This window comes from Rana temporaria, chromosome 13 (assembly GCF_905171775.1).
Source record: "Rana temporaria chromosome 13, aRanTem1.1, whole genome shotgun sequence".
NCBI lineage: Eukaryota > Metazoa > Chordata > Amphibia > Anura > Ranidae > Rana > Rana temporaria.
Window position 1 is genome coordinate 118994732 of NC_053501.1, and position 27993 is coordinate 119022724.

Here is a 27993-nt window from a genome sequence, read left to right on the forward strand (position 1 = left end):
CAAAATACTGGGGGGAAATCTCCCCCCCCCCATTTGCCCCCTTATGGGGTAGAAGTAGACTTAGTGGGGCCGAGGTGTGCGATAAGCCGGTGAGGGTTGCGGTGTGCGTCATCCTCTCATTATACAGGGCGTGTGACAGACGAAACTCCTTCGGCTCAGCCTGGCTTCCCACACATCCCGGTCATGTACACACTTGTCCCCAGCGCTCATACACCCGACACATTACACAACATGTGTTCACACATCACACAGACCGCTCTATTTATAACACATCAAATCTGACATTCCGCCCGTTTCTCCCATCACTCTCCACCAATCAGGACGCAGCACAACAAAGTTCTTTAAATATTATAATTTATTTCGCACTATCTACACTCCTATCTATATTACAGCAGAAGGCCGGGAGACCCACAATAAATACATAAAAGCTGTTGGGGGGAGGGGGGGGTATATACAGGGAGCAGTGCTTTTCAAGTACCCTAAATATCGACAGCAGTATAAAGTTAGCGGGAGATCGGCAAAGCAGCCTCGTTTATTGCGGCAGGAATACAAATGGAGGTCCTGTATGATCTGTAAAGCCCTTTTCTCTTGGGGGCCACTAAACCTAAAACAAAATGTTCTCCAAAAAGGTTTTTGGTATGTTCCTGGGAACACAGACCAGATGTTATCACCAGTATTGTCCCAAATAGGATTAACATGTGAGTAGCTGGGGTTCAGGCCGTGCCAAGGGATAGGCAGAAGAGGCCTTGGGCACTTCAGCAAATGGGGAGTGCAAAATGGGCTGGACTTGACACCTATGCTCACAGCTCATGTGGAAGTGGGTGGGGTTGGTGGGAACTTTGACCCTCTTACCTTGGGTGCTAAAGGATCTTTTCCCGGTCCACTTAAATCAGTGGTCCTCCAAACTGTGGCTCTGGGGCCAGATGTGGCCCTTTGCTCGCTTTTATCCAGCCCTTGGGGCACTATTTCAGCCACTGGCAGGAGCAATGGAGCTCAATTTTCCCCATCCGACAACAACAAAGTTGCATAATTTCTCCCAATGATGGGGAACAAATTCCTCCCAATGACACCAACAATGGGGCCCAATAACACCAACGATGGGGAACAAATCCTCACAGTGACAACAACAATGATGACTAATGACCCCAATGATGGGGTGCAATTCCTCACAGTGACACCGGCAATGGGGCCCAAGGACACCAATGATGAACCTCTATGTTCCTGTTATGTCTCCAGTACAGGATATGAACCTCTAACTTCCTATTGGATTTCCAGGACAGGAAAGGAACCTCTAACTTCCTATTGGGTCTCCAGGACAGGAAAGGAACCTTTAACTTCCTATTGGATTTCCAGGACAGGAAAGGAACCTTTAACTTCCTATTGGATTTCCAGGACAGGAAAGGAACCTCTAACTTCCTATTGGGTCTCCAGGAAAGGAAAGGAACCTCTAACCTCCTATTGGGTCTCCAGGAAAGGAAAGAAACCTCTACCTTCCTATTGGATTTCCAGGACAGGAAAGGAACCTCTAACTTCCTATTGGATTTCCAGGACAGGAAAGGAACCTCTACCTTCCTGTTGTGTCTCCGGGGTAGGAAATGAACTTCTAACTTCCCATTTGGTCTCCAGGTGCACATGCAAAGCCCTAAGGGTTGCCATGCCGTACACGATGTGGGGAGCACACTCTAAAGTTGGCCTTTCTCAGCCTTTTTACCCCTAAAGGAACCCTTGCAATAATTTCTGGGTCTCGAGGGAACCCCTGCTAAGAGTAGTCTATGGGTGGTCATTGGGAAAAATGTCCTCTTACCTTGGTGGTGATTAATGGGAGGAATGCCCTTCTTTACAGTGGTGGTCAGAATGCCTCTGTAAGAGTCATGCCACTGGCTCTGGCAAATGGTGTTGAACCTACGTGTGAGGTCAGTTAGCCACAGCTCAAGGAACCCCTAGCCACCACCTTGAGAAACCCTAGGGCTCCATGGAACCCTGGTTGATATTGGCTGTTCTAGGTTTTATTTTGGAGCTTTATAAATCAGGACCTATTTGTTTTATGTTTAGTGGCCCCCTGGAAGTATTTTTCTTGGTTTTCCTGAAAAAGTAACAAGTTGCAGCCTTTGGATCTCCATCTGAGGTGGAAATGGTATTTCACATCATGTCTTTCCAAGCAGAGGAAAGCAGGTTGGGAACACGGAGTTCCACAAGAGCTGGAAAGCCACAGGATGTCAAGGTTAAAATACTTTTCCACAGATTGCAATACTGTTGGCCTGAACCTCACCGATTCCTACCAACAAGAGCCCTATGAAGGCGAGATCTGAACAATTGGCCCTTACGTAAGGCACAGCAGACAATGTAATAGCTAACAGTCAAAGTGCAGGAACATTAGAGGCTCTCCCAGTTTTGGGTGTTACCTTTCCTTCAGTCAGTAAACAAAAAAAATAAAAAATAGCACCTGTGACATTCTAGATGGAGCTTTAAGGTGGCATTTGTACCGAGCCTCTAGGAGCTTAGTCAAATGGAGATGCTGGATCCTTACCAAATTACATAACCTGTATTTCAGGGTACAGAGCCGAAGCCAGACAGAGGCGTGCGCAATTACGCAACACCCGAATCGAGACATCTAGCGGCACAAAACAGGGACGGGACAAAAAACATTCCAATACGCTCCCCTGGGGCTTCCCCCGTCACTCTTGATAATCATATCTAGTACAGACGTAGTTAAAAATCCCTGTTCGATATGACGTAAGGACTTTGCATTTCAGCTCTTGAGGTTTAGATGGATCTCATCTGATAAGGGAGAGAGACTTAAGACGTTGTGGTGGTGCTGCCCAGTGTTGGGTGACTTCCAGCTCATTGTGTTTTTTTCAGAGGATCTTTGGTTTTCGCTGATAAGTTTAAGGCAACGGTTTCCTGCCGCTGCATAACGCCTAAAATGCAGCATTCAAACACGGAAGGTCCATCCACGGTGCGCCGTCTTACCCCCCCAAGTTAGGAGGCATCTCAGGAGGAAAGGTCATTAACAAGAATGTGTTCACTAGAAGAGTCCTAAAACCAACGGAGATATAAAGTATCGTCTATAGGATGCTTACAAGTGTTGAGTAAATTCTTCCCGTACTCAAGAGCACAACCACAGAGTAGAGGCTCTACCAGGCGATAGTCTTCGAAAGGTTAAGAGCAATCCGTACAGTCCTTTCCGTCAGGCCACCAGCTGCTCACATGGAACACGACAGATGCCGGCATCATCGCACACTACTTTCAGCTCATGTCTCGACCAGCTTGATGAGTGGCTGAGGTCTGCCCGCTCCAGCCGGAAGGTACACTCGCTTGCTATAGAGAGAGGAAGGATATTGGATGTGATCTTAAAAGAAACAAATGTTTTGAGATATCATTGCACAAGTTACATTAAAGTGAACCTGAACCCAAAAAACAAATATTTGTTATGTCACAGAGCAACATCTAGAAATGTTTATTGTGCCTAAAGTAGCACCCTGGAAAAATCGACCCGTTGTCTGGAATTCCTCCTGAAAAATAGCAGTACACTTCCTGTTACCTCGTTACCTCAGATGTAAATCTGCAGTGCGAGATCATCTAAGGCAGTAATTTCCAAACTACGGCCCTCCAGCTGTTTGCGGAACTACACAGCCCACGAGGCTTTGCAAAATTCTGACATTCACAGATATGACTAGGCATGGTGGGAATTGTAGTTCCTGAACAACTGGAGGACCACAGGTTGGGAACCCCCTGATCTAAGGCATTGCTGCCTCTGACTGCTAGTCTCGGGAGATTTGGGAGTGAGATTTGGTGGTGTCACTACTACTGTGCTGATCATGGTTCTCCCTGCTGGAGAGAAAGCCATACCTGAGGACCTGTAGTGCAAGGAACTCCCTGTTACCATTGTTTTGCATTAGTTGCACTGCAAAAGTAGGGTTGACCCGATACCACTTTTTTAAGACCGAGTACAAGTGATGATACTTTTTTTCAAGTACTCACCGATACTGATACTTTTTTTTTATTATCATGTGACAGTGGCACTTATATGCAGCACTGACGATGCGTTGACTGTGTCAGTATTTTTTTTTCTTTTTTTTAAATTTCATTTTTTTACCATTTTTTTTTTGTGTTACTTTTTTTACAATGCTTTTTTATTAGCCCTATGTGGGGTGGCTTTGGTGAAATATCCTGACCTCTCCCCTTTGAGACAGGGAAATGGACTGAGATCACAGATTCCCCAGTCCGTAGTGCTCCGTACTGCGCAGTACAGGGCGGGCCTCCATGTTTGAGAACCACGGTGCTAGCCTAATAACGGTTTTAAAGATAGGCAAGCTCACCTCGTTGAATCTAACTCCAAAGTTGTTATGGAACAAGTCTCAAACCTTATACACACGCCCGGGAATCTCGTCGGGAAAACCGCTGTTCTTTTGAATGGCAAGAACGCGTTGACGTCATCAACACGACGAGCATGTCACATTCGATGCCGTCGCCGCCATCTTGCTTCACCCTACACTACCCTTGTAAGCTACCACACATGCGTCAAAGTCTCATTGGGCATGTGCGGGCTTACAGGAGGACAGGTAAGCTTGTAGCCGCATACACACACAGTTTTCTCGTCGGGAAACAGGCCGACGAGAATCCCGACGAGAAAATAGAGAGCAGGTTCTCTATTTTTCTCGTTGAGATTCCCGGCAGTTTTCTCGACGAGAAAACATACACACGACCGGTTTTCTCGGCAAAAAGCTCTGCCAGCAGTTTTCTTGCCGAGAAAACCGGCCGTGTGTACATGGCTTAACACATGTGATGAAGGACGGACAATGCTTTACAAAAACTGATGCAGAGAAGGTCTTTAAAAACAGACACAAGTGAAAATTTCTTTTTGCTACCACCAAATCCACTACTGCCTAAAAAAAAAGAAGACGCAACCGTGATTTGGCCGACCAAAAGACAGAAGAATGAATTTTCATATTACGTACAAATTGTGTATGTTGGGTCTGGCGTAAGCCCTTGACGGCTGGATTGTGTGTCCCTGTTGGCTGGATAGAAAGTGTTCCAGTTTGTCTTGTAGTTCCAGATTCTAGAAAACAAAACATTAGAATTAGGTCATTCTACAGCATTTAAAAAAATAAGGAGATATTTGGGCAGGGCTGTCATAACAGACAAAGGAGGAACCGTAGGTTTTGAGTCACAAATGATGGGATTAGACTTTCTGGAGAAGAAGACTTAACATAAATCCGACAGAGGGATCATTACAGGATCGGCTCTTACCTCTGACTGAAGCCAGGAGACTTTCTCCCGTAATTCCTGGATGAGAGAGTCCTTCTCTTGGGCGGCTGTCCGTGAGTTCTGCACCTGTGGACACAATAGAAGACCTTTAAATTAACATCTGAGCTGAAACCTGCGCATTAACCATGAAATCCATCTCGAGCATAGGAGAGTGACAAGACATTGGCCCAAACTTACCAGACTGTGTCACTACTCCACCTCATCCTTACTACTGATCAAAACCAAACACGTCACACTCTGCTTGAGCCCCTTTTGTGCCCAAGTACCTCTCCTTTCTGTCCATCAGCTTACAAAAGAGCCACTCCCACTGTGAGGCAGATTTCAGCTCTTAGCTGGTGTGCAGAATGAGTTGAGTTAAAAAAATTTAAATTTTGCGACTTTTGTTGTAATACACAGCCTGACAAAAACATGGCCATTACAGCTATATGAGCTTGTTAGACAGTTCATATAAATTTCATAGCCATTAATTTAGTGTTGTCACCCCTTCCACCATGGCCATTATAATGTAGTTGCCCTCCTTTGTAGCTATAACATCCTCTAACCCTTCTGGGAGGCTTTCTGTGGGAATGTGTCCTATTTGTGAGGTCAGGTACTAATGTTGGATGAGAAAACCTGCCTCACATGTAGGGACCAAAAAAAAGACCTGGCTCACACGTTGGGCAAAAAAAGACCTAGCTCACATATCGGGCCTCAAATTGGGCACCAAAAAACAAAGACCTGGCTCACATATTGGGCCTCACGTTGGACACCAAAGACTTGGCTCACTTGTTGGGCCTCACGTTGGTCACCAAAAACCAAAGACCTGGCTCACATGTTGGGCTTCACATTGGGCACCAAAAAACAAAGACCTGGCTCACATATTGGGCCTAACTTTGGGCACCAAAAAACAAAGACCAAAGAAATGACAATGACACTGTTATTGCTGGAAAAAATTGTTATGACTTTATTGCTTACTATGCAAGTTGACTGCCTTACATGCATATTTGTATTGAACAAAAATTTCTAAATAAACATGTTATTGAAAAAAAAAACAAAAACAAAGGCCTGGCTCACATGTTGGGCCTCACGTCGGGCACCGAAAAACAAAGACCTGGCTCACATGTTGGGCCTCACGTTGAGCACCAAAAACCAAAGACCTGGCTCACATGTTGTGCCTCACGTTGGGCACCAAAGACCTGGCTCACATGTTGGGCACCAAAAAACAAAGACCTGGCTCACATATTGGGCCTCACGTTGGGCACCAAAAAACAAAGACCTGGCTCACATGTTGGGCCTCACGTCGGGCACCGAAAAACAAAGACCTGGCTCACATGTTGGGCCTCACGTTGGGCGCCAAAAACCAAAGACCTGGCTCACATGTTGTGCCTCACGTTGGGCACCAAAAACCAAAGACCTTGCTCATATTTTGGGCCTCACATTGGGCAGCAAAAACCAAAGACCTGGCTCACATGTTGGGCTTCACGTTGGGCACCAAAAAACAAAGACCTGGATCACATGTTGGGCACCAAAAAAAAGACCTGGCTCACATGTTGGGCCTTGCGTTGGGCACCAAAAAACAAACAACCTAGCTGACATGTTAGGCCTCATGTTCTTTGTACGATAGAGTATTAACAGAACCAATTTGTGGAAACTCATGAGCTCTGTTATTTGAAGATAGGTCCAAAACTTCTGGCCATATACTTTTGAGTGTCATGGTCAGGTTTACATACACTTTTGGCCAAAAAATGTATATGTCTAGTGTGCATTACTGTGGTCAGACTATCCCACAATCCTTTGCACGTACCTGTTCAATCATCTGTCGTACTTTGCGCTGTTGGCTCTTTAACATATCATCGAGGTGGTGGATCTTCTCTTTCATGTTGGCCACGGTCTTCTCTAGATCCTGACACCTGAAATTCAAGAAAGTTATAATTAGGGAGAGTCTGTGAGGAAATATTGGAATTCTGTTTTTTAGATCTAAGGTTGTCATCGTTAACATCCAGGCTTCAATACCTTGGGTGTCATTTATCCAAAATAAAAATCTTACAGCACCGCCCTCTAATCTCAAAGTACTCACTTGCTCTGTAGAGGTCCATTTTCCTCTTTCTGTCCTCTTAGACCGTCCAACTCGATCTCATTTTCTTGCATCTTGTTCAGCAAATCCTGGTGTTCCTACAGAATGAACAAGCAGTCAGTGAACGGACCTTCCCCAGAGACTCGAACAGCCTTTCAGAAGGTGGACAGTACGTAAAGTAAGAACAATTCTAGTGCCCTATAGGAGCTGAACTCTGCAATCGTTTCGCTTTACAGATGCTGTGTATGTCTGCTTGGCTCAGTGCAGCCCTCTATTGTTTTCACATCATTATAGGAGCCCAAATATGAATCAGTTTGACTTTTAATATCATAATTTAGGCAACTTTTCTCTCTATATCGATCATGGGCGTCCACAGGTAGAGGCAAGTGGGGGCAAGCCCCCCCCCCTGGAATCAGGGATCAGCAAAGTGTCCGTCATTGGTATGCGTATAGGTTATACATGCCTGAAATCTGCACCCTGTACATAGCACTTTCCTTGGAATCTGCACCCTGTAAATAGCACATGCCTAGAATAAAGTTTTCCGTTTCCCCATTAAATATAAATACTTGTGAGTCGCGGCTAAGCGGAGCACGGGTGTCCTTAAAATGATGCCACCCTCTAAAAAAAGTTCTTAGGACGCCCATGATATCGATCTTATGTTAGTAGCGTCCTAAACATTTCCTTCTTACCTTTTCCATATTGGACATCAGCCTCCTCAGCTCCTCTACCTCTCGCTGACGCTCAGTCGCTGTTTCCTCTGCTTGCTTGCGCGCTCGATTGTTATGCGCCACCTCTTGCTGACAGTGGTTGAGCCTTTCCTGTTCACAAGAGAAAGAGTCACAAAAATCGCCCCAACAAGCTGGTATGGTGCTGGCGTTGGGTCAGATGGAAAACATCGGAGAACTAACCTCATACAACCTGCGGTCCGCCTGGTGCCGCTTCTCAGTCTCCTGGAGCTTGGCGTACAGCTTCTGCGCGGTCTCCCGTAAGTTCTTTCCATTATCCATGGGAAATTCCTGAGGGAACACAGATCAGAGTTCTGTGTGAAGAAGCATGAGAACGTTTGGGATACTCCTGGACTGAAGGCACAAATGGCTTTGAATTCTCACCTCATCACTGTCTCTTGAAATCGACCATGGTTCCTCATAGTGCCTGACACCATTGTGATGTTCTGACAGAAAGACCTTCACAAAAAGAGCAGATTATGAGACAAAGGCCCAACCTTCAAAAATTATTTAACTTCCTGTGAGGAACATAATCTAAATTTAGGAAACATTTTTCAGAAGGAACTCCAAATCCCTCATCTTCAGGACTTCAGAAAATAATCTCCTACCTAGAGAAAGCCAATATAAGCCTTACACCTGACTGCTTGTCATGTACCTGATAGGAGACTGAAATGAGGAGTGTGGTCTCTATTGTATCTCTGGCCCAAGCACCCCTGGAAGTGCAGTAGATGTTGATGACAGGACCTGGACTAGAGATGTAGACTTGGAAGATCCAGATCAGGAGGAACACGAGTGCCAGTAGTTGTTGATGGCAGGACCTGGCCCTGAGATGCAGACTTGAAAGAATCAGAACAGGAAAAACACAAGTGCCAGAAGATGTTAATGGCAGGACCTCCGACTGGAGATGCCGACTTGGTAGAATCAGAACAGAAGAAACACGAGTGCCAGTAGTTATTGAATATTGATGGCAGGACCTAGACTGGAGATGCTCACTTGGAAGATCCAGATCAGAGGAGGAACATGAGTGCCAGTAGATGTTGATGGCAGGAGCTCAGACTGGAGATGCAGACTCGTCAGACCCAGCAGAACATCAGCCAGTTGGGGGAACAGCAGCAACATGAGGGGAACCAACAGAGGAACTTTGGTTGAACTACAACTTCACAAGGGAAAAGTGGGCAAAGGTAACACACACAGGTAACTGGAGTGAACACTGGATGCGTCCAGAGCTGGCAGTCAATCATGGCATGAAGCCAAATCAGAAATAGCGGCCGAATCACAGAGGTAGCTGGGGTCAGAGGTGAGGTACAGAATCATAAGCTGAATCAGACATGTTTGAAGCCGAGGTCAGGAGCTGGTAAGCAGCAGTACAGAACAGGATCCAAGATTAGGTCAGCGAAAAGGAGGAACAGTGTCAAGAAACATATGTAGGTGTCAGGAAGGGCTTGCCAGCCACCAAAGATGGCAGCCGTAGAAGACGTCCTGAAACTTCAGTTCCTGTCAGATCACCCCTGGTGCACCTGCGCGCGCCCCTGCGCGCACCCTGTGACTATTTAAACTGGATCAGTACCCAGACTCAATGCTGTCTGCTCTACAGCGTTCCCGCGTGTCCCTGCTACCTAGTATCTGATACCTGTTCCTGTTATTTGACCCTGCTTGTCCCTGATGTTCCTACTCTTCTTCTGCACCCGACCCAGCCTGTCTTGACTCCACATCTGCCTGCTCCTTCTGCTACCTTGCTGCCAACCTGTTATCGATCCAGCCTGTACCTTCACTCCACTCCAGCCTTTGCATCTGTTCCTGATGTGTCTGCCTGTGTATGACCCAGCCTGCCTGTACCTGCCGTCTCTCCAGCCCTTTGGAGCCCTGCTGAGCATCCATCCCACCTGCAGCTGCATCTGCTTCTCTGCCTGTGGTGTTCCAGTGCCTAACCAGTTCCTACTATCTGCTGACCGCTGCTCCTGGTCTTTTCCTGTACCGGTGCTCCTCCACAGACTCCTCAAGGGTTCCAGTCCGGCTCTATTGGCAGCGATTCAGCCAGGCACTCGTGCGACTCTGTCTGCTCTACCAGGGGCCTCGAGTCAGAGGTGTAAGAGAGGCTGTCCTCTGCATTTCAGGCTCTACCACCTGCTTTTATATTCCTTGCTCAAAATGGCCGCTAGTAGCACCCCCTCCCATGGAGTGAAGAATGTAACTAAAACATGGTGCCTCCGACCAGGACTACGCCCGAATTGGTGACGCACAGATCCTGGAGGACGTTCACTTTACATGGACACAACCAATCAGAAACTACTAATACCTAGATAACATTGTGCTAATGATACATATGCTCACCGCCTTAGTAGCTCGCCTATAAAACCCCCATGTATCCGGAACCAATAAAGAGAGTATCATCAATCTGAGTACAGTCTCAGTGTGATCCTATCTCTACAACACCTTTTTGTTATTTTCTGAAGCCTCAAAGAAGGTTGATTTGGATCACCCAACACTTTGGGAGACCAATGTTTAATAAAATCAGATTCACTCTACTCTTAACCCAACTTTGCCTTCACAAGTTTACCTTGTCCGTCTCCTGCCCGTGTTTAGAGCCATCAAGGTCTTTTCTGAGATTCTTCAGAGATGTCCTCGCCTGAAAGAAGCAGAGACAAGCTAATAAATATTTGAAGAGTGCATGACTACCCACAGTGCACCATGCACAGACTGTAAACCCCCCCCCCGGCCATTAGATTAGTCGCAGATCTCCGGATGACTAACAAGGTTTAAACGCAGGAACTAAGCGCATCGTATATTTATAAAATGTAACAATGAATTATTAACGAGCTGTTAGGAGGATTGCTTCCATTCAGGATTGAAAGCAGTGGAAAGCTTCTGGTGACGAGGGAATCGGTGAGGGTTTTGTTTATGGTATAAAAACATTTGACGGAAATATTCGGTCACTTTTGTAGAAATGGAAGATATTTAACCCATCCTGACCAGTAAAGACCTCCTCTGTTTTCCAGAGGACATAGCACTACCTTAGCTGTCACCCCAAAAGCCTTTCTCTACATTTGTGAAAGCTCCTCCCACTGTCAATTACGTCTTACGTTCTCAACTCTACCAACTCTGCCCTCTTGTCCTTCCTAGTTTCGGGGTCATTAAATTTATTGGCTTTGTTACCTCTTGAATATGGCGGACCTCGTTCTTCAGTTGGCTGACGTTCCACTCGTGGTTGGCTTTGTTCTCTGCTTTGGCCTTGAGGTAGACCTGTGAGGACACAAGAGAAGAATTACAGAATAGGTAGAGCCAACATCAAAGTTGGGTTATCATTGGACACCATTTTTTAAAGATCCCGATCAATAGACTTGAATTGAAAATGTTGGTGAACCTGGGAAAACGTATAATTTAGGACTATTATTTCAGGGGCACCTCAACGTATGACATTGGTGTGACCACTCTCTCTCTCATTTCTAAGGTCTATCGGTTTGGCATCCACTGGAAAATGTGACAAAATAAACTGGAAAGTGTGGAAAAAAATGCCTTAAATGTTTGGTTCAACCTAAAGGGTTAGGGGTGCCTGTAGATGAAAACTGTTTTGAACAAAGTTGAATAATGCCCTTGCTATAGGTGTAGGCCATTTACATACCTCCCCGAAGCCTAGCCGAAAACCTCCCGAAGACAGCATCATCCCATCTTGCCTTATCAAAGAGAAGAAAAGACGGCGCTCACCAACCCAGTGCATTAGTTATGTAGATGAATATGGCCTCAGCCAGCGCCACTCCAGCAACACTCCCCTGGGCGTGGCTGAGGCCACATTCATCTACAACTCAGCCTAGAGAGGCACTGCAAGTTTAATTTGGATCCCATCTTGCCTTGTTGCTAGGACGCTGCCAAGACATTCCCAGCCGTTTTAAACCCCCATCACATGCGCTCTCTCTGTCTCCCCTGTCACAGTAGCTCGGAGCTCAGTGTTGCTGCAACAGAGGAGATAGTGGGCCACAAATGTGAGAGCTTGCTCCTGTAATGGATGGGGTTGAGCAGTAATGGCTAGGAGTGCCTTAGCAATGTCCTAGCAACAAGAGAGGACGCAATATCTGGGAGCTATGGCTGGGAGCATCTTAGCAACATCCTAGCAACAAGGCAGGATGGGAGGACGCCATCTCTGGGAGTGATGGCTGGGAGCACCTTAGCAACATCCTAGCAACAAAGCAGGATGGGAGGACGCCATGGCTGGGAGCAATGGCTGGGAGCGCCTTACCAGCTTCTTAGCAACAAGAGAGGATGCAATCTCTGGGAGTAATGGCTGGGAGAACCTTAGCAACGTCCTAGCAACAAGGCAGGAGGAGGACACCATCTCTGGGAGTAATGGCTGGGAGCGCCTTACCAGCTTCCTAGCAACAAGAGAGAACGCCATCTTTGGGGCTAATGGCTGGGAGCGCCTTTGCAAAGTCCTAGCAACAAGGCAGGTTGAGAGGATGCCATCTCTGGGAGTTTTTGGACCAGGCTTCGGGAGGTACGTAAATGGCCTACACCTATAGAAAAGTCATTATCCAAATGTAGTCAAAGCTACACAGTTTTTATCCATACATAATTAGCACCCTTGCCAATAAGCAGTAGCAGCGTTTGATGAGATCCCCCATCCAACCACCCCAGCCTGCTAGAGGACATCCAGCATCATCTGGAGCTTGGGTCTCCAAACTTTTCCAACAAAGGGCCAGTTTTATGTCCTTCAGACTTTAGGTGGGCCGGATTATGGCCAATGGGGGTAGAAAATGTCCTGGACCCAGCATCAGTGAGGGTATATATGGTTGGTGGTCAGTAGGAGGAGGTATGGTGTCCCATTATTGGTATCAGTGGAAGAAATAGTGCCCCATTGTTTGTTAGACGGAGGAATAGTGCCTTAAGGGGCTAGAAAAGGACCGCATCTGGCCCTCGAGCCACAGTTTGGAGACCTCTGATCTGGAGCTTTGTTCCTCAGCTTGAATGACCTGGCCCCGCCCCTTTCATTCATTGGATTTCAGTTTCTTTAAATCATGGAGGCTCAGCATCACGTGTGTGCGTTACCTACGCAAATGCAGCCTGCCTAGGAACTCCCACTCAACCCATCAAGACATTTTAAGATTTGCATAACCCCTCCCACTGCTTGCATCAGGACTGAGGGCTCTTGAGAGGAGTACTGAGGAAGGGTGCTGTTTTCAGGAAGCTATGTACAGCTCCCTACCGGCCCCTCCCACCAGCCACAAATTGCACGCATTGCGTGGAGAAGCACACAGACCCAGTGATGACATCACCAGGTCAAAAATAAGGTGTGGAACGAATACAGAATTGAAATATTTCATTTGAATGTTGATGAGGGGGAGAGGGAACCAGGGAAGGCAAAATATAAGCATATTAAACGTCATCATTAAATTTACACCCGATTTGCAAATAACGAGCGAACAGGTGAGGGGTCAGAAGAATGGAAAAAGGGTTTTTCTGGCAGGGGAGGATCGCTAAGTAAATAAGTACATTTGAAATGCGCAGGGAGAGCCTTAAGGCTTGTGTAAACAAAGGCACCTTCCTGTACTTTGCAGGCTCCTACGTAAACACGACACACCAAACCGCGTTCCAGAGACGCAGAACAAACCCGGGGGAGGGGATGGAGATTGGTGGTGATATTTTATCCCGGTTATCATTCTTTCAGGAACTATAAATATCCTGTTGTGTACAAGGCAGAGAGTGTAATCCCGATCCGCACAGATCATATTCAGAGGCTGGGGAGGAGGCCTCCGCCCAGATCCACATTCCGGGAAGGTGACAAGCTGGTCCTTCAAGAATCTATTTATCATGTCTGATTGAGATAGGCAGGATGAATCTGACTCTCGTCAGAGATCGAAACTGCTTAGAAATGATAAAGGAGGGGTTCCCACCATCCCTGTGCTGAGTTCTCGGGTCTGTACACCTGTTGTGCCCATTATGAGGGGTTCCCACCATCAGTGTGCTGAGTCCCTGGGTCTGTACACCCGCTATGCTCATTATGAGAGGTTCCCATCATCCCTGTGCAGAGTTCCCGGGTCTGTTCACCCACTGTGCCCATTATGAGGGGTTCCCACCATCCCTGTGCTGAGTTCCCGGGTATGTTCACCTGCTGTGCCCATTATGAGGGGTTCCCACCATCCCTGTGCTGAGTTCCTGGGTCTGTACACCCGCTGTGACCATTATGAGGGGTTCCCACCATCCCTGTGCTGAGTTCCTGGGTCTGTACACCCGTTGTGCCCATTATGAGGGGTTCCCACCATCCCTTTGCTGAGTTCCTGGGTCTGTACACCCGCTGTGCCCATTATGAGGGGTTCCCACCATCCATGTGCTGAGATTCCAGGTTAGTATGGAGGGGTAAGGGGGGTCATTACCTTAATGATCTCTTCATCACCATCGCTGGACTTGACGAGTTCGGATTTCAGAGGCCGAGAGCTCCGGGTTGGTCGGGATGATATGAGAGCGAAGGCGCGTCCCACCGGCTGCAGACATGAAAAAATAAAAATAAATTAGTGACAGCTGTTTACACCCGGGGGTCCCCATGTAACTGAAACCAGGAGATATATTTGGATGCCTCTCCAAAGGCCGATTGAGTAACAGTGACAAACTAGAGAAAAATGTCAACAGACTACGATGTCATCAGCCAGGAATCAGCAGAGGACACAGAATGCGTCATACTGGCGGTATTTTTAGAAGGAGATTGCAATCAAACACCTCCTCCCCCCCCCCACAACCCGATCCCCACCAGTCTCTGGGTCCTCACCTTCACTTTGATGGTGTCCGTCCTCTCCGGGGAGTGATCCTCCCGTAGAGTCAGCCGTAAAGTCTTGATGTTATCCTGAAAATAGAAACAGAATGGTCAGCATTGAGAAGAACAAGCGTAAACTAATTCAGTGGAACTAGAAGGTCTTGTGTTCATTGATTACTTTATCATGAGGGCCTCTTAGAGCCCCCACCCCAGAACATTACTAAACAACTCCTTGGGCTCACCAAAGAAGTCCAAGTGGTCAAGCTTGTCGGTATACATGGTGTACATCTTCCTGTTGTTGGTGAGGTAAAGGCCTGGCTTCCCGCTCTGCTCCAACCTGTTCATCAGCTCTGGAGTACCGAGGACCACCTAGTCTCTCTCTACAAGCATGCTGCCACAGTTGAAAAGCATCATGTTCCCCAATGCCAGAAAGTCATCACAGTTGAGCACTATGTTCCCCAAGGCCAGGGATTCATCATAGTTGAAGACCACCATGTTCATCAAGGCCAGGGGTTTGTCACAGTTGAAGAGCACCATGCTCACTAAGGCCAGGTATTTGTCACAGTAGATGAGCACCATGATCACCATGGCCAGTGATTCATCACAGTTGAAGACCACAATGTTCACCAAGGCCAGGGATTCGTCACAGTTGATGAGCACCGTGATCACCAAGGCCAGGGGTTTTTCACAGTTGATGAGCACCATGATCACCAAGGCCAGGTATTTGTCACAGTTGATGAACACCATGATCACCAAGGACAGGGTTTCATCACACTTGATGAGCACTGTGTTCACCAAGGCCAGAGATTCATCACAGTTGAGCACTATGTTCACCAAGGCCAGGGATTCATCACAGTTGAAGACCACAATGTTCATCAAGGCCAGGGGTTTGTCACAGTTGAAGAGCACCATGCTCACCAAAGCCAGGTATTTGTCACAGTTGATGAGCACCATGATCACCACGGCCAGGGTTTCATCACAGTTAAAGAGCACCATGCTCACCAAACCAGGGATTTGTCACAGTTTAAGAGCACCATGATCACCAAGGACAGGGTTTCATCACACTTGATGAGCACTGTGTTCACCAAGGCCAGGGATTCATCACAGTTTAAGGGCACCAAGACCAGGGATTCATTACAGTTGAACAGCACCATAATCAACATTGCGAGGGAATCATCACAGTTAAAGAGCACCGTGTTGACTGATGCCGGGAAGTTTTGGATGAGGCCCCCACTCAGACGGTTGCACTTGGAGGTAGCCATTTTCCTATTTACTCTTGTGCGTGTTCCTTCCCCCTATTGGTTGGGGAGCATCTCAAAGCAGTCTCATAGTAGCAAACAGCTGTCTGCTATGGATGCACCATAACCTCATAGGGGTCAATGAGGCTGTCCAGGTCTGGGCCCCCACTGCAGACCCGATGGAGCCTGGGACGGGTACTACCTGTGTACAAAGCCAGCTCCATAAAGACATGGTCTGACCAGTTTGGTGTGGAGGAACTCCAGTGTCTTGCCCAGAGCCCTGACCTTAACCCTACTAAATGCCTTTAGGATGAATTGGAACGCTGATTGTGAGGAAGGCGTTCTCATCGAACTTCAGTACTGGACCTTACAAATGGGACAAATTCCCACAGACACCCTTTGAAATCTTGTGGAAAGCCTTCTCAGATGAGTGAAGGATGTTATAGAGGGGGCAACTCAATATTAACAGGCATGGGAATGAGGGTGGGGTCAACTCCATATCATAGGCCGTAGGGGGTCAACTCCATATCAATGGCCATGGGGGGGTCAACTCCATATCAATGGCCATGGGGGGGGGTCAACTCCATATCAATGGCCATGGGGGGAATAACTCCATATCACTGGCATGGGAGGTAAACTCCATATCAGTGATTATGGGGGGGGGGGGGGGGGGGGGAAGGGGTCAACTCCATATGAATGGCCATGGGAGGTCAACTCCATATGAATGGCCATGGGAGGTCAACTCCATATGAATGGCCATGGGAGGTCAACTCCATATGAATGGCCATGGGAGGTCAACTCCATATGAATGGCCATGGGAGGTCAACTCCATATCAATGGCCATGGGAGGTCAACTCCATATCAATGGCCATGGGAGGTCAACTCCATATCAATGGCCATGGGAGGTCAACTCCATATCAATGGCCATGGGAGGTCAACTCCATATCAATGGCCATGGGAGGTCAACTCCATATCAATGGCCATGGGAGGTCAACTCCATATCAATAGCCATGGGAGGTCAACTCCATATCAATAGCCATGGGAGGTCAACTCCATATCAATGGCCATAGAAGGGAGGGGGTCAATTCCATATCATTGGCCATGGGGGTGAATGCCACCATTGTTGGGCATGGTTCTGGAATGGGATGTCCAGTAAGTTCCTATTGCGGTCATAGTCCGATGTCCATGGACTTTGGGCTGAACGCTCCTCACTTTATGGGCCGTTGTGGATTACGAAATGACGCATCCACTACTTTAAAAGAATTCAGTGTTACTTTGAGTCAGTTTATTGCTATAAATAAAAACTCCCAGCTGAAGATGACACACATTTTATGAGATGGACAGTACAACAGGAGCAGTGACAGTAGCCTGATGATGACAGCGGTGAGGCCGGGAATGCATATCACCATTGCTGAGTAACCTGCAGTGGAAAAGCAGAACTGTGCTGAGTAACCTGCAGTGGAAAAGCAGAACTCTGTAGTAGAGAGCTACAGGAATACCAGGGAAGGCAAAATATAAGCAGATTAAACTTTGGCTCTAATAATTCTTTCCCAACGCAATGTGGCGTCTGATAAAATCCTATAAGTGCCTAATGCATGTCTTGTATGAATCCACCCATCCCAGGTGATGTGCAAGGTCTCCCTGACCTTGAGATTTTGCTATGACAGCACCTCTGCTCATTATTTATTGAGACGGAACATCCCCCCCCCCCCCTCATCCTGAAGGAGAATGCTCAGTAAACGAAAACTGATCCTGAGAGAAGACCTGAAATCTGGCCGGTGCTGAAGGACAAGGCCGCGGCAGATCAGGGGTTAACCCCATTCCCACAGGAATCCAGACATTCCTGGGTGAAATGCGATCCCAGGCTTTTGTTTGGGCAGGCAGAGTCTGAGAATAATCGTCTGTTCTGCAGAAAGACAAAGATTATTGTAATTATAGAGGAGAGAGAAAAATTGCCACACCTCAGAGCAGAGAGGAGCTGGGCCGTCACCACAACAAGGATTCCCTTCTGAGGATACCGTGAAAAAGTCATTCAGACTTTGTATACAAACCCTCAGAGCACAGCGGAGCTGGGCCATCACCACAACAAAACACCCACAAATGCTGGGTGAGGTAGGTAGTCTGAGGGGACGAGGCTTCCCTTCTGAGGATACCATGAAAAAAAGTCACTAAAACCTCAGAGCAGGGAGATATCAGGGGAGCTGGGCCATCACCACACCAAAACACCAGAAACCTTGGGTGAGATGAGTGCTGTGATGGGATACCAAGGAGACAATAAAAAGTCCCTCAGACCTTGTACACACACCTTAGAGCAGAGAGATACCAGAGGAGCTGGGTCATCACCACACCAAAACACCAGAATTGTTGGGTGGTGAAATGAGTGCTGTGATGGGACAAGGTTCCCATTCCAAGGACACCAAGAAAAGTCCCTCAGACCTTGTACATAAACCTCAGCGCAGACAGATATTGAGGAGCAAAACAAAACGTTGTCTTAAATGATCGCTATGATGGGACGAGGCTCCCATTCCAAGGAGACCATAAAAAGTCCCTCAGACCTTCTACACACACCTTAGGACTCCTTAGGTCCACACCAAAACACCAGAAATGTTGGGTGGTGAGATGAGTGCTGTGATGGGACAAGGTTCCCATTCCAAGGAGACCATGAAAAGTCCTTCAGACCTTCTACACACCACACCAAAACACCAGAAACATTGGATGAGATGATTTCTGTGATGGGACGAGGTTCACATTCCAAGGAGACCATAAAAAGTCCCTCAGACCTTGTACATACACCTCAGAGCAGAGAGATATTAGAGGAGCTGGGCCGTCACCACACCAAAACACCAGAAACATTGGGTGAGATGAGTGCTGTGATGGGACGAGGCTCCCGTTCCAAGGAGATAATGAAAAGTCCCTTAGAACCTTTTACATACACCTCAGAGCAGAAAGATATTAGAGGAGCCGGGCCGTCACCACACCAAAACACCAGAAACGTTGGGTGGGGAGATGATTTCTGTGATGGGGCAAGGTTCCCATTCCAAGGAGACCATAAAAAGTCCCTCAGACCTTCTACACACCAAAACACCAGAAACGTTGGGTGGTGAGATTAGTGCTGTGATGGGACGAGGTTCCCATTCCAAGGAGACCATAAAAAGTCCCTCAGACCTTCTACACACCAAAACACCAGAAACGTTGGGTGAGATGAGTGCTGTGATGGGACGAGGCTCCCCTTCCAAGGACACCATAAAAAGTCACTCAGACCTTGTACATACACCTCAGAGCAGAGAGATATTAGAGGAGCTGGGCCATCACCACACCAAAACACCAGAAACGTTGGGTGGGGAGATGATTTCTGTGATGGGACAAGGTTCCCATTCCAAGGAGACCATAAAAAGTCCCTCAGACCTTCTACACACCAAAACACCAGAAACGTTGGGTGAGATGAGTCCTTTGAGGGGATAAGTCTCCCCTCCAAGAACACCATGAAAAGTCCCTGAGACTTTGTACATAAACCTCAGAGCAGACCGATATCAGAGAGGAGCTGGGCCGTCACCACATCGAAACACCATCAACGTTCCATGAAATAATGACTGCTCTGAGGGGACAAGGTTCTCTTTCTGAGAAAGCCATGAAAAGTCCCTCAGACCTCGTACATCCATACACCCCGAACCTACCATCAAAGCTTCAAAAATGATTTCATTGTTTATAAAATTACCAAACACAACAGCCAATGCGTTTCAGGGACCAAACATCCCCCCCCCCCCCTTCATCAGGGCTATAAATGTCATAAATAAAAGGATAATCATAAAAAAAAAGAAACTAAAAATCAATATGAAAATCAAGGGATATCAACCCATGAGTGAGACGTTATCATATCCAACATATAAATACCGAAAATCAGAACACCTTATTAGCAGACAATACAACTAACCCAACGATGAGAGGCGTCACCATAACACAAGTCAATACTGAGATGACAGGTGACATGGGATGCATCAGCAACGTCAGATAAAACGGGAACATGATAGGAATGCATCTTTGTAGCGTTATTCTCTGTATTCCATTCTATCAGAATTCTCTGTACCTGATTGTAACGATAATCTCTGTACTCAAATGTATCAATATTGTATTTACTAGATTGTATTATTATTATTGTATATACGAAATTGTATCAATAATCTATACCTGATGGTACCAATATTGTATATATTCAATAATCATTGTATTGCATTGTAAAAATATTGTCCATATCCAATTGTATCTTTTATAGACTCGATTGTAAGGCTATTAATTTATTATATAAGATATATTATTATTATATTTATATATTATATATATTCTTACTCATATATTTTCTAGTAGTCGATGTACTCTATTCTTGATTGTAACAATAATCCCTATACCTGATGGTATCGATAACGATATTGGGGCAGATCCTCATTTTTCCGTCCGGCGTAACGTATCTATGATACGCTACGCCGCCGTAACTTACAGTTTTTTTTTTGGTATCCTGAAAGAATTTCCGCCGTAAGTTACGGCGGCGTGGTGTAACTTAGGCGGCGTAAGGGCGCGCAATTCAAATCGATGTGATGGGGGCGTGTTTTATGTTAATACGTCGTGACCCGACGTAAATGACGTTTTTTTTTTAACGGCGCATGCGCCGTCCGTGGGGGTATCCCAGTGCGCATGCTTGAAATTAAACCGGAACAAGCCAGTGCTTACGACGGTGACGTCATTCTACGCAAAGTCCTATTCGCAAACGACGTAACATTTTCAAAATTTGACGTGGGAACGACGGCCATATTTAACATAGGATACGCCTCATATAGCAGGGGTAACTATACGCTGGGAAAAGCCGAACGCAAACGTCGAAAAAAAATGCGCCGGGCGTACGTTCGTGGATCGCCGTATCTAGCTAATTTGCATACTCGACGCGGAATTCGACGGAAACGCCACCTAGCGGCCGGCGGAAAAAATGCACCTAAGATCCGACGGCGTACTAAGACGTACGCCTGTCGGATCGAGCCCAGATGCAGTCGTATCTTGTTTTGTGGATACAAAACAAAGATACGACGCGGGAACTTTGAAATTACGCCGGCGTATCAATAGATACGCCGGCGTAATTCGTTTGTGGATCTGGCCCATTGTATCTACTCGATAATCACTGTATTCTCTATATTCCATTGTAAAACAATATTGCCTATATTCAATTGTATCTATTTTATAGACTCAAACGTAAGGCTATTACCATATTATTATATTTCTTATTGATATTTTTATTATGTTTATATAATATCATTTATATATTTAATTGTATCAATATTCTCTATAAGCCATTGTATTATTATCGTGTATACTGGATTGTAACAATATTGTATATACTGTATATTTCATTGTAAAACAAAAATTGTCCATATTCAATTATCTATATTTTATAGTCTTGATTTTAAGGCTATTACTATATTATTATATTATGGATTATTATTAATAAATGTGTATATAGATATATTTATTATTATTATATTTATATTTTATTGTAACAATAATCTCTATACCTGAAATTAACAAATATATATACTAAATACCGGTATAACTATTCTCTATATTCCATTGTAAAAATATTGTCCATATTCAATCGTATCTATATTTTATAGACTCAATATTATTATTACTACTATATTATATATTATTTATATAAATAGCTTGGCTGCACCTGTTAGATGTCAACCAAACCTGACTACATTTTATATACTGGATTGTAACAATGTTCTCTGTACTCAATTGTATCAATATTGTCTATAACTTGATTGTAACGATATTGTATATACTCGATAATAATTGTGATCTCTGTAGTCCATTGTAAAAATATTGTCGATATTCAATTGTATCGATATTTTATAGATTTGATTGTGAGGCCATCACTGTATTATTATTTTATTACATACTGTTATTATTTTTATATTTAATTGTATCAATATTCTCTCTACTGGATCGTAATAATATTCTCTATACTGGATCGTAACACTATTCTCTATACTGGAACGTAATGATATTCTCTATACTGGAACGTAATGATATTCTCTATACTGGAACGTAATGATATTCTCTATACTGGAACGTAATGATATTCTCTATACTGGAACGTAATGATATTCTCTATACTGGAACGTAATGATATTCTCTATACTGGATCGTAATGATATTCTCTATACTGGAACGTAATAATATTCTCTATACTGGACTGTAACATTATTCTCTATACTGGATCGTAATAATATTCTCTATACTGGATCGTAATAATATTCTCTATACTGGATCGTAATGATATTCTCTATACTGGATCGTAATGATATTCTCTATACTGGATCGTAACACTATTCTCTATACTGGATCGTAATAATATTCTCTATACTGGATCGTAACACTATTCTCTATACTGGATCGTAATAATATTCTCTATACTGGATCGTAACACTATTCTCTATACTGGAACGTAATAATATTCTCTATACTGGAACGTAATAATATTCTCTATACTGGACTGTAACATTATTCTCTATACTGGATCGTAATAATATTCTCTATACTGGAACGTAACACTATTCTCTATACTGGATCGTAACACTATTCTCTATACTGGAACGTAATAATATTCTCTATACTGGAACGTAATAATATTCTCTATACTGGACTGTAACATTATTCTCTATACTGGATCGTAATAATATTCTCTATACTGGATCGTAACACTATTCTCTATACTGGATCGTAATAATATTCTCTATACTGGATCGTAATGATATTCTCTATACTGGATCGTAATGATATTCTCTATACTGGATCGTAATGATATTCTCTATACTGGATCGTAATGATATTCTCTATACTGGATCGTAATGATATTCTCTATACTGGATCGTAATAATATTCTCTATTCTGGATCGTATTATACTCTATACTATATTATTATTATTCTCTATACTGGACTGTAATACTATTCTCTATACTGGATTGTATTATTCTCTATACTGGACTGTAATCTCCTCCTGCGCTGGGCTCCTCCTGTATCAGATTGGAATGTTATGTATTTCCTCCCCTTGTATTGTACAGCGCTCCTCACCCTGTTGGCACTATATAAATCCTGTACAATAAGACTCATATTTTGTATAGACCTGCCTGAGACCACAAGTATGTTCTGCTAAATAGAATCATTGTGACTGTCAACCAATCAGAGACTCCCGCTTCCATTCCAAGGCGATTTATAACTTCCCAGAATGCCCCCCCCCCCCCCAGGCAGAGCGCGGAGCGCGCACTCCCGGCACGCAATCTGCAATCTCCCTGGCTGTGCGGTTTGGCCCTCTTGCCTTGCAGCACCGGGGTCCGCGGTTTATTTCCCACCAGGGACGCCATCTGCATGGAGTTTGTATTCCTTCTTCAGTGTTTGGAACTTTCCCCAAAAGAGATTCAATTTTATTTTTCTGGTTCTTTTTTGTCTGTAAATCTGTCAACTTTTTCCCAATTTTTCTCACCTTGAACGCCATTTGTAAAAAAATAAATAAAAAAAAAGTAGCAGCTCATTTCAGACCTATTTATACTAACGCGTTGTGGTCATAATTTTTTTTTTTGCAATAATTTTTTTTATTTAAAAAAAAGAAAATTTCATTATGAAAAGATCACAGGTGGTAATGTTTTTTGATCTTGAGTGCAAGGCTCGCGTCCAATCTCAGGGTGCGTTGGAAGACACATTTGCTTCAACGGGCTCCCCCTAATCCAACGCAAATTAACGCGTGACGTAACGCAACCGCAAAAAAAATGAATGGGCCCGAAGGGAAAAAAACAGAGCACCTGAATGCAATTATTTGGCTGATAAAAATTCCGGATTTTAAAATAATATTTGGTGATGGTAAAAAATAACGTATTGGGAGGAACTCAAAACACCAAATGGAGAATGAGGATCATCAATTGGAAGATTTGGGGTATTTGTTTTTCGCAGAAAAATTGTAAAAATTGGACAAATATTGGACAAACTTAAAAAAATTTTTTTTTTTCTAAAATCAGAATTTATTTTTAATTTTTTGCTGAAGTATTTCCTTCCTGACCCCCCTTCCAACATTTCATTAGACATAAAAAAAAAAAAAAAAAGTGAATCTCTAAAATAAAATGATTTGTAAAAATTGGACAAATATAACACCTATCCAATGTTCTGTATGATTATTATTCTTGTGCAAAAAATTATTTTTTCCCCAAAAAATAAAAAACCTGGATATCAAAATAAAAAGATTTGTAAAAATTGGACAAACTTCTAATTTTGTTTTTATAACATCAGAATCAGATTTTAATTTTTTTGCACATGTATTTCCTTCCCGATCCCTCTTCCAACATTTCATGCGAATGCAAATAAAAATATTAAAACAAATTGGACAAATATTGGACAAACTTTTAATTTTGTTTTTTTTAAATCGGAATCAGATTTTTTATTTATTTTTCCAGACGTATTTCCTTCCCGATCCCCCTTTCCAACACCCCCCCCCCCCCCCCGAGCGATCCCGGACATCCTCAGATGGGACAATATTGACACGCAGGATAAATAAATATTTAACCGTCTCAAAATACAAGCTGAACTAAATTCTTCCATTAGGTGTCACAAGTCCGAGAACGGAGAATTTGCACAAATACAGACATTTTTTAATTCAGTCCCCCCACCCCACTGATAAGCAACACTGCAGAATTCTTCAACCCCCCCCCCCCAGATACAAAAATGATATAATTCTCCAAAAAGTCAAATTTGAGTAAAATTGGTAACCACTCCCTCCCCATTCTGGGCTTTCTCAGATGGGACAATATTGACATGGAGGAAATACAAATTATATAAATTCTCCAATTTGACAACATTTTCAAAATTGGTAACTTTTAAGAAAAATGGCCCGGATTCAGGTCGATCGGCGCATCTTTGTTCCGGCGTAGCGCATCCGATATGCGCTACGCCGACGTATCCCAGAGAGGCAAGCTGAGTATTCACAAAGCACTCGCTCCCTACGTTGCGCCAGCGTGACGTAAATCTTTTGGCGTAAGCCCGTGTAATTCAAAGTAGGTGGGCGTGATTCATTTAAATGAACCGTGACCCCATGTAAATGAAGGGCCGAACGAACGGCTCATGCGCAGAGTCACGTCGCATATACTCCCTAAGATACGACAGAGTCACGTCGCATATACTCCCTAAGATACGACGTCTCAATGGCTACGACGTGAACGTAACCTACGCCCAGCCCCATTCATGTACTACTTACATAAACGACGTAAAATACGACGGCTGTTCCGTCGTCCATACCTTTGCATGGCCTGCGCCTCCTATATGGTGGAATAACTTTACGCCGGACGTACGCCTTTACGTAAACGGCGTAGATTACAGCGACGGGCGCAAGTACGTTTGTGAATCGGCGTATCTCGGACATTTGCATATTCGATGCGTAAATCAATAAATCAATGGAAGCGCCCCTTGCGGCCAGCGTAAATATGCGCCCAGGCTCCGACGGCATAGGAAACTTACGTCGGTCGGATGAAGCCACAATTCAGGCGTATCTAGCTTTAAGAATCAGGCGCATAGATACAACGGCGCATCCGTGCACTTACGCGGCGTATATAAAGATACGTCAGCGTAAGTGCTTTAAGAATCCGGGCCAATCTATTTTTCTGAACCCCCCCCCCATTCTGGGCTTCCTTATGTGGGAAAATATTGACACGCAGGTTAAATAAATATTTAACTGACCCAAAATACATCCAAGAAGTTGAATTAAATCCTTCCATTACGTGTCACAAGTCTGAGAACCAAGAATTTACACAAATACAGAAAAATCATTAAAATTCAACCCCCCCCCCCCCCCACCACTGATATGCAACGCTGCAGAATTATTCACCCCCCCAGATACACAAATGATATAATTCTCCAAAAAGTAAAATTTGATCCTCCAATATTGACACTCAGGAAACACAAATTATATAAATTCTCCAATTTGGCAAAATTTTCCAAATTGGCAACTTTGAAGAAAAATCTATTTATCTGATCGGCTTTTAGGAGTTACAAGTCCGAGAACGGAGAATTTACACAAATACACAAAAATCATTCAAATTCAGTCCACCCCCCCCCCCCCCTACTGATACGCAATGCTGCAGAATTCCTCACCCCCAACCCCCCCAGATGACATAATTCTCCAAAAAGTAAAATTTGAGTCTCCTATAATGACACGCAGAAAACACAAATGATATAAATTCTCCAATTTGGCAAAATGTTTTAAATTGCCAACGTTGAAGAACAATAACATTTTCTGACAACCCCCCCCCCCCCCCTCCATTCTGAACTTCCTCAGATGGGACAATATTGACAAAAAATCAACATTTAACTATTTAATATTTACATTTATTTCGACCCGAAATACATCCAAGAAGTTGAATTAAATCCTTCCATTAGGTGACACATACACAAAAATCATTCAAACTCAACCCCCCGATACGCTGCAGAATTATTCACCCCCCCCCCAGATTACACACGATGCAGAATTATTCACCTGATACTCACCCCCCCCCCCCCCCCCAACAAATACACAAACGGTATAATTCTCTAAAAAGTTTTTGTCTCAAATTTGGTAAACTTATCCACAATTGGTAATTTTGTAAAAACAAATATCTATTTTTTGTTGACCCCCCCGATTGCACACGATGCAGAATTATTCACTTGAACCCCCCCATAAACAAAAAAGGTATAATTCTCCAAAAAGTTAGAATTGTTGTCTCCAATTTGGCAAAATTGTAACATTTTCCACAATTAGTAATTTTGTAAAAACAAATATCTATTTTTTGTTGACCCCCCCCCCTCCCCGATTGCACATGATGCAGAATTATTCAGCTGAAACCCCCCCCCCCCCATAAACAAAAAAGTTATAATTCTCCAAAAAGTTAGAATTGTTGTCTCAAATTTGGCAAAAATGTAAAATTTTCCACAATTAGTAATTTGGTAAAAACAAATATCTATTTTTTGTTTACCCCCCCCCCCCCCCCGATTACACACGATGCAGAATTATTCAGCTGAACCCCCCCCCCCCCCCCCATAAACAAAAAAGGTATAATTCTCCAAAAAGTTCGAATTTTTCTCCAATTTTCCACATTTGGTAATTTTGTAAAAAAAAACATTTTTTCGGACCCCCCCCCCCTCTTGTTCGCACAGATCTTTGTCCTCTCTGTTACACGGCTGTGAGCGTCACGGAGAAATCTTCCCCAGCAAGGAAGAGTTGATGGATTACTCATTGTGGAAAGATCCCTATAAGTATCCGTGTGATTGTCGGCTCATCACCCACCGCTCTCTGTATAGAGCGAGACTCATCATCTCACAACTATGATGTCATAATAATAATAAGATTATTATTATACAGGATTTATAGAGCGCCAACAGTTTGCACAGCACTTTACATCATGAGGGCAGACAGTACAATTCAATACAGGAGGAATCAGAGAGCCCTGCTTATTACATGTGGGGGGGGGGGACACAGGAGTACCGCCTCCCCCCATCTTATATGTACACCTACCTCTATATAAAGACTACTAACCACACCGCAACCAATACAACCTCCAATACTGACCTATAGACCAACCTACCTTCCTATACACACTGACCTCTCCGTATACACAGAGCCCTGACCCAACCACATTAGAGTGTCAGCTCCTCTGGTACAGAGACGGATGTGACAGGCTCAGTGATCTCTGTACAGCGCTATGGTATATGTCAGAGCTATATAAATGTATAATAATGATCACAGCCTCTATAATAAGGAACAATAATATAAATAAATAAAATAATAGTAATGAAGTTCTCACCGGCTCGGTCTCCTCCGACTGGAGCTGCTGCAAGGTACACAGACTGTTCATGGTCACTGCTCACTGACACCACTGAGCCCGGGGTGGGCGGAGACTTCTGCTTATAAG

General features: G+C 44.4%; 1 protein-coding gene across 3 annotated transcripts; it reads right to left on the reverse strand.

Moving 5' to 3' along the window:
• Window positions 1–337: 337 nt before the first annotated feature.
• On the reverse strand, window positions 338–27993 carry TUFT1 (tuftelin 1). Of its 3 annotated transcripts, XR_005744712.1 has the most exons (14): window positions 27886–27993; window positions 14798–14872; window positions 14409–14516; window positions 11200–11286; window positions 10604–10672; window positions 8431–8505; window positions 8230–8337; window positions 8011–8139; window positions 7325–7419; window positions 7052–7157; window positions 5251–5334; window positions 4959–5059; window positions 1563–3318; window positions 338–1523 (listed from the first exon to the last, which is right to left on the reverse strand). XR_005744712.1 is itself a non-coding variant. In XM_040332469.1 (13 exons), the coding sequence occupies exons 1-13, from the start codon at window positions 27934–27936 to the stop codon at window positions 3252–3254; spliced, it is 1155 nt and encodes a 384-aa protein (XP_040188403.1). In that variant the 5' UTR covers window positions 27937–27993; the 3' UTR covers window positions 338–3251. The 3 variants fall into 3 exon arrangements, 2 of the variants coding, with proteins under 2 accessions (XP_040188403.1, XP_040188404.1); XM_040332469.1 differs by having other exon boundaries at window positions 338–3318; XM_040332470.1 differs by lacking the exon at window positions 338–1523 and having other exon boundaries at window positions 3260–3349.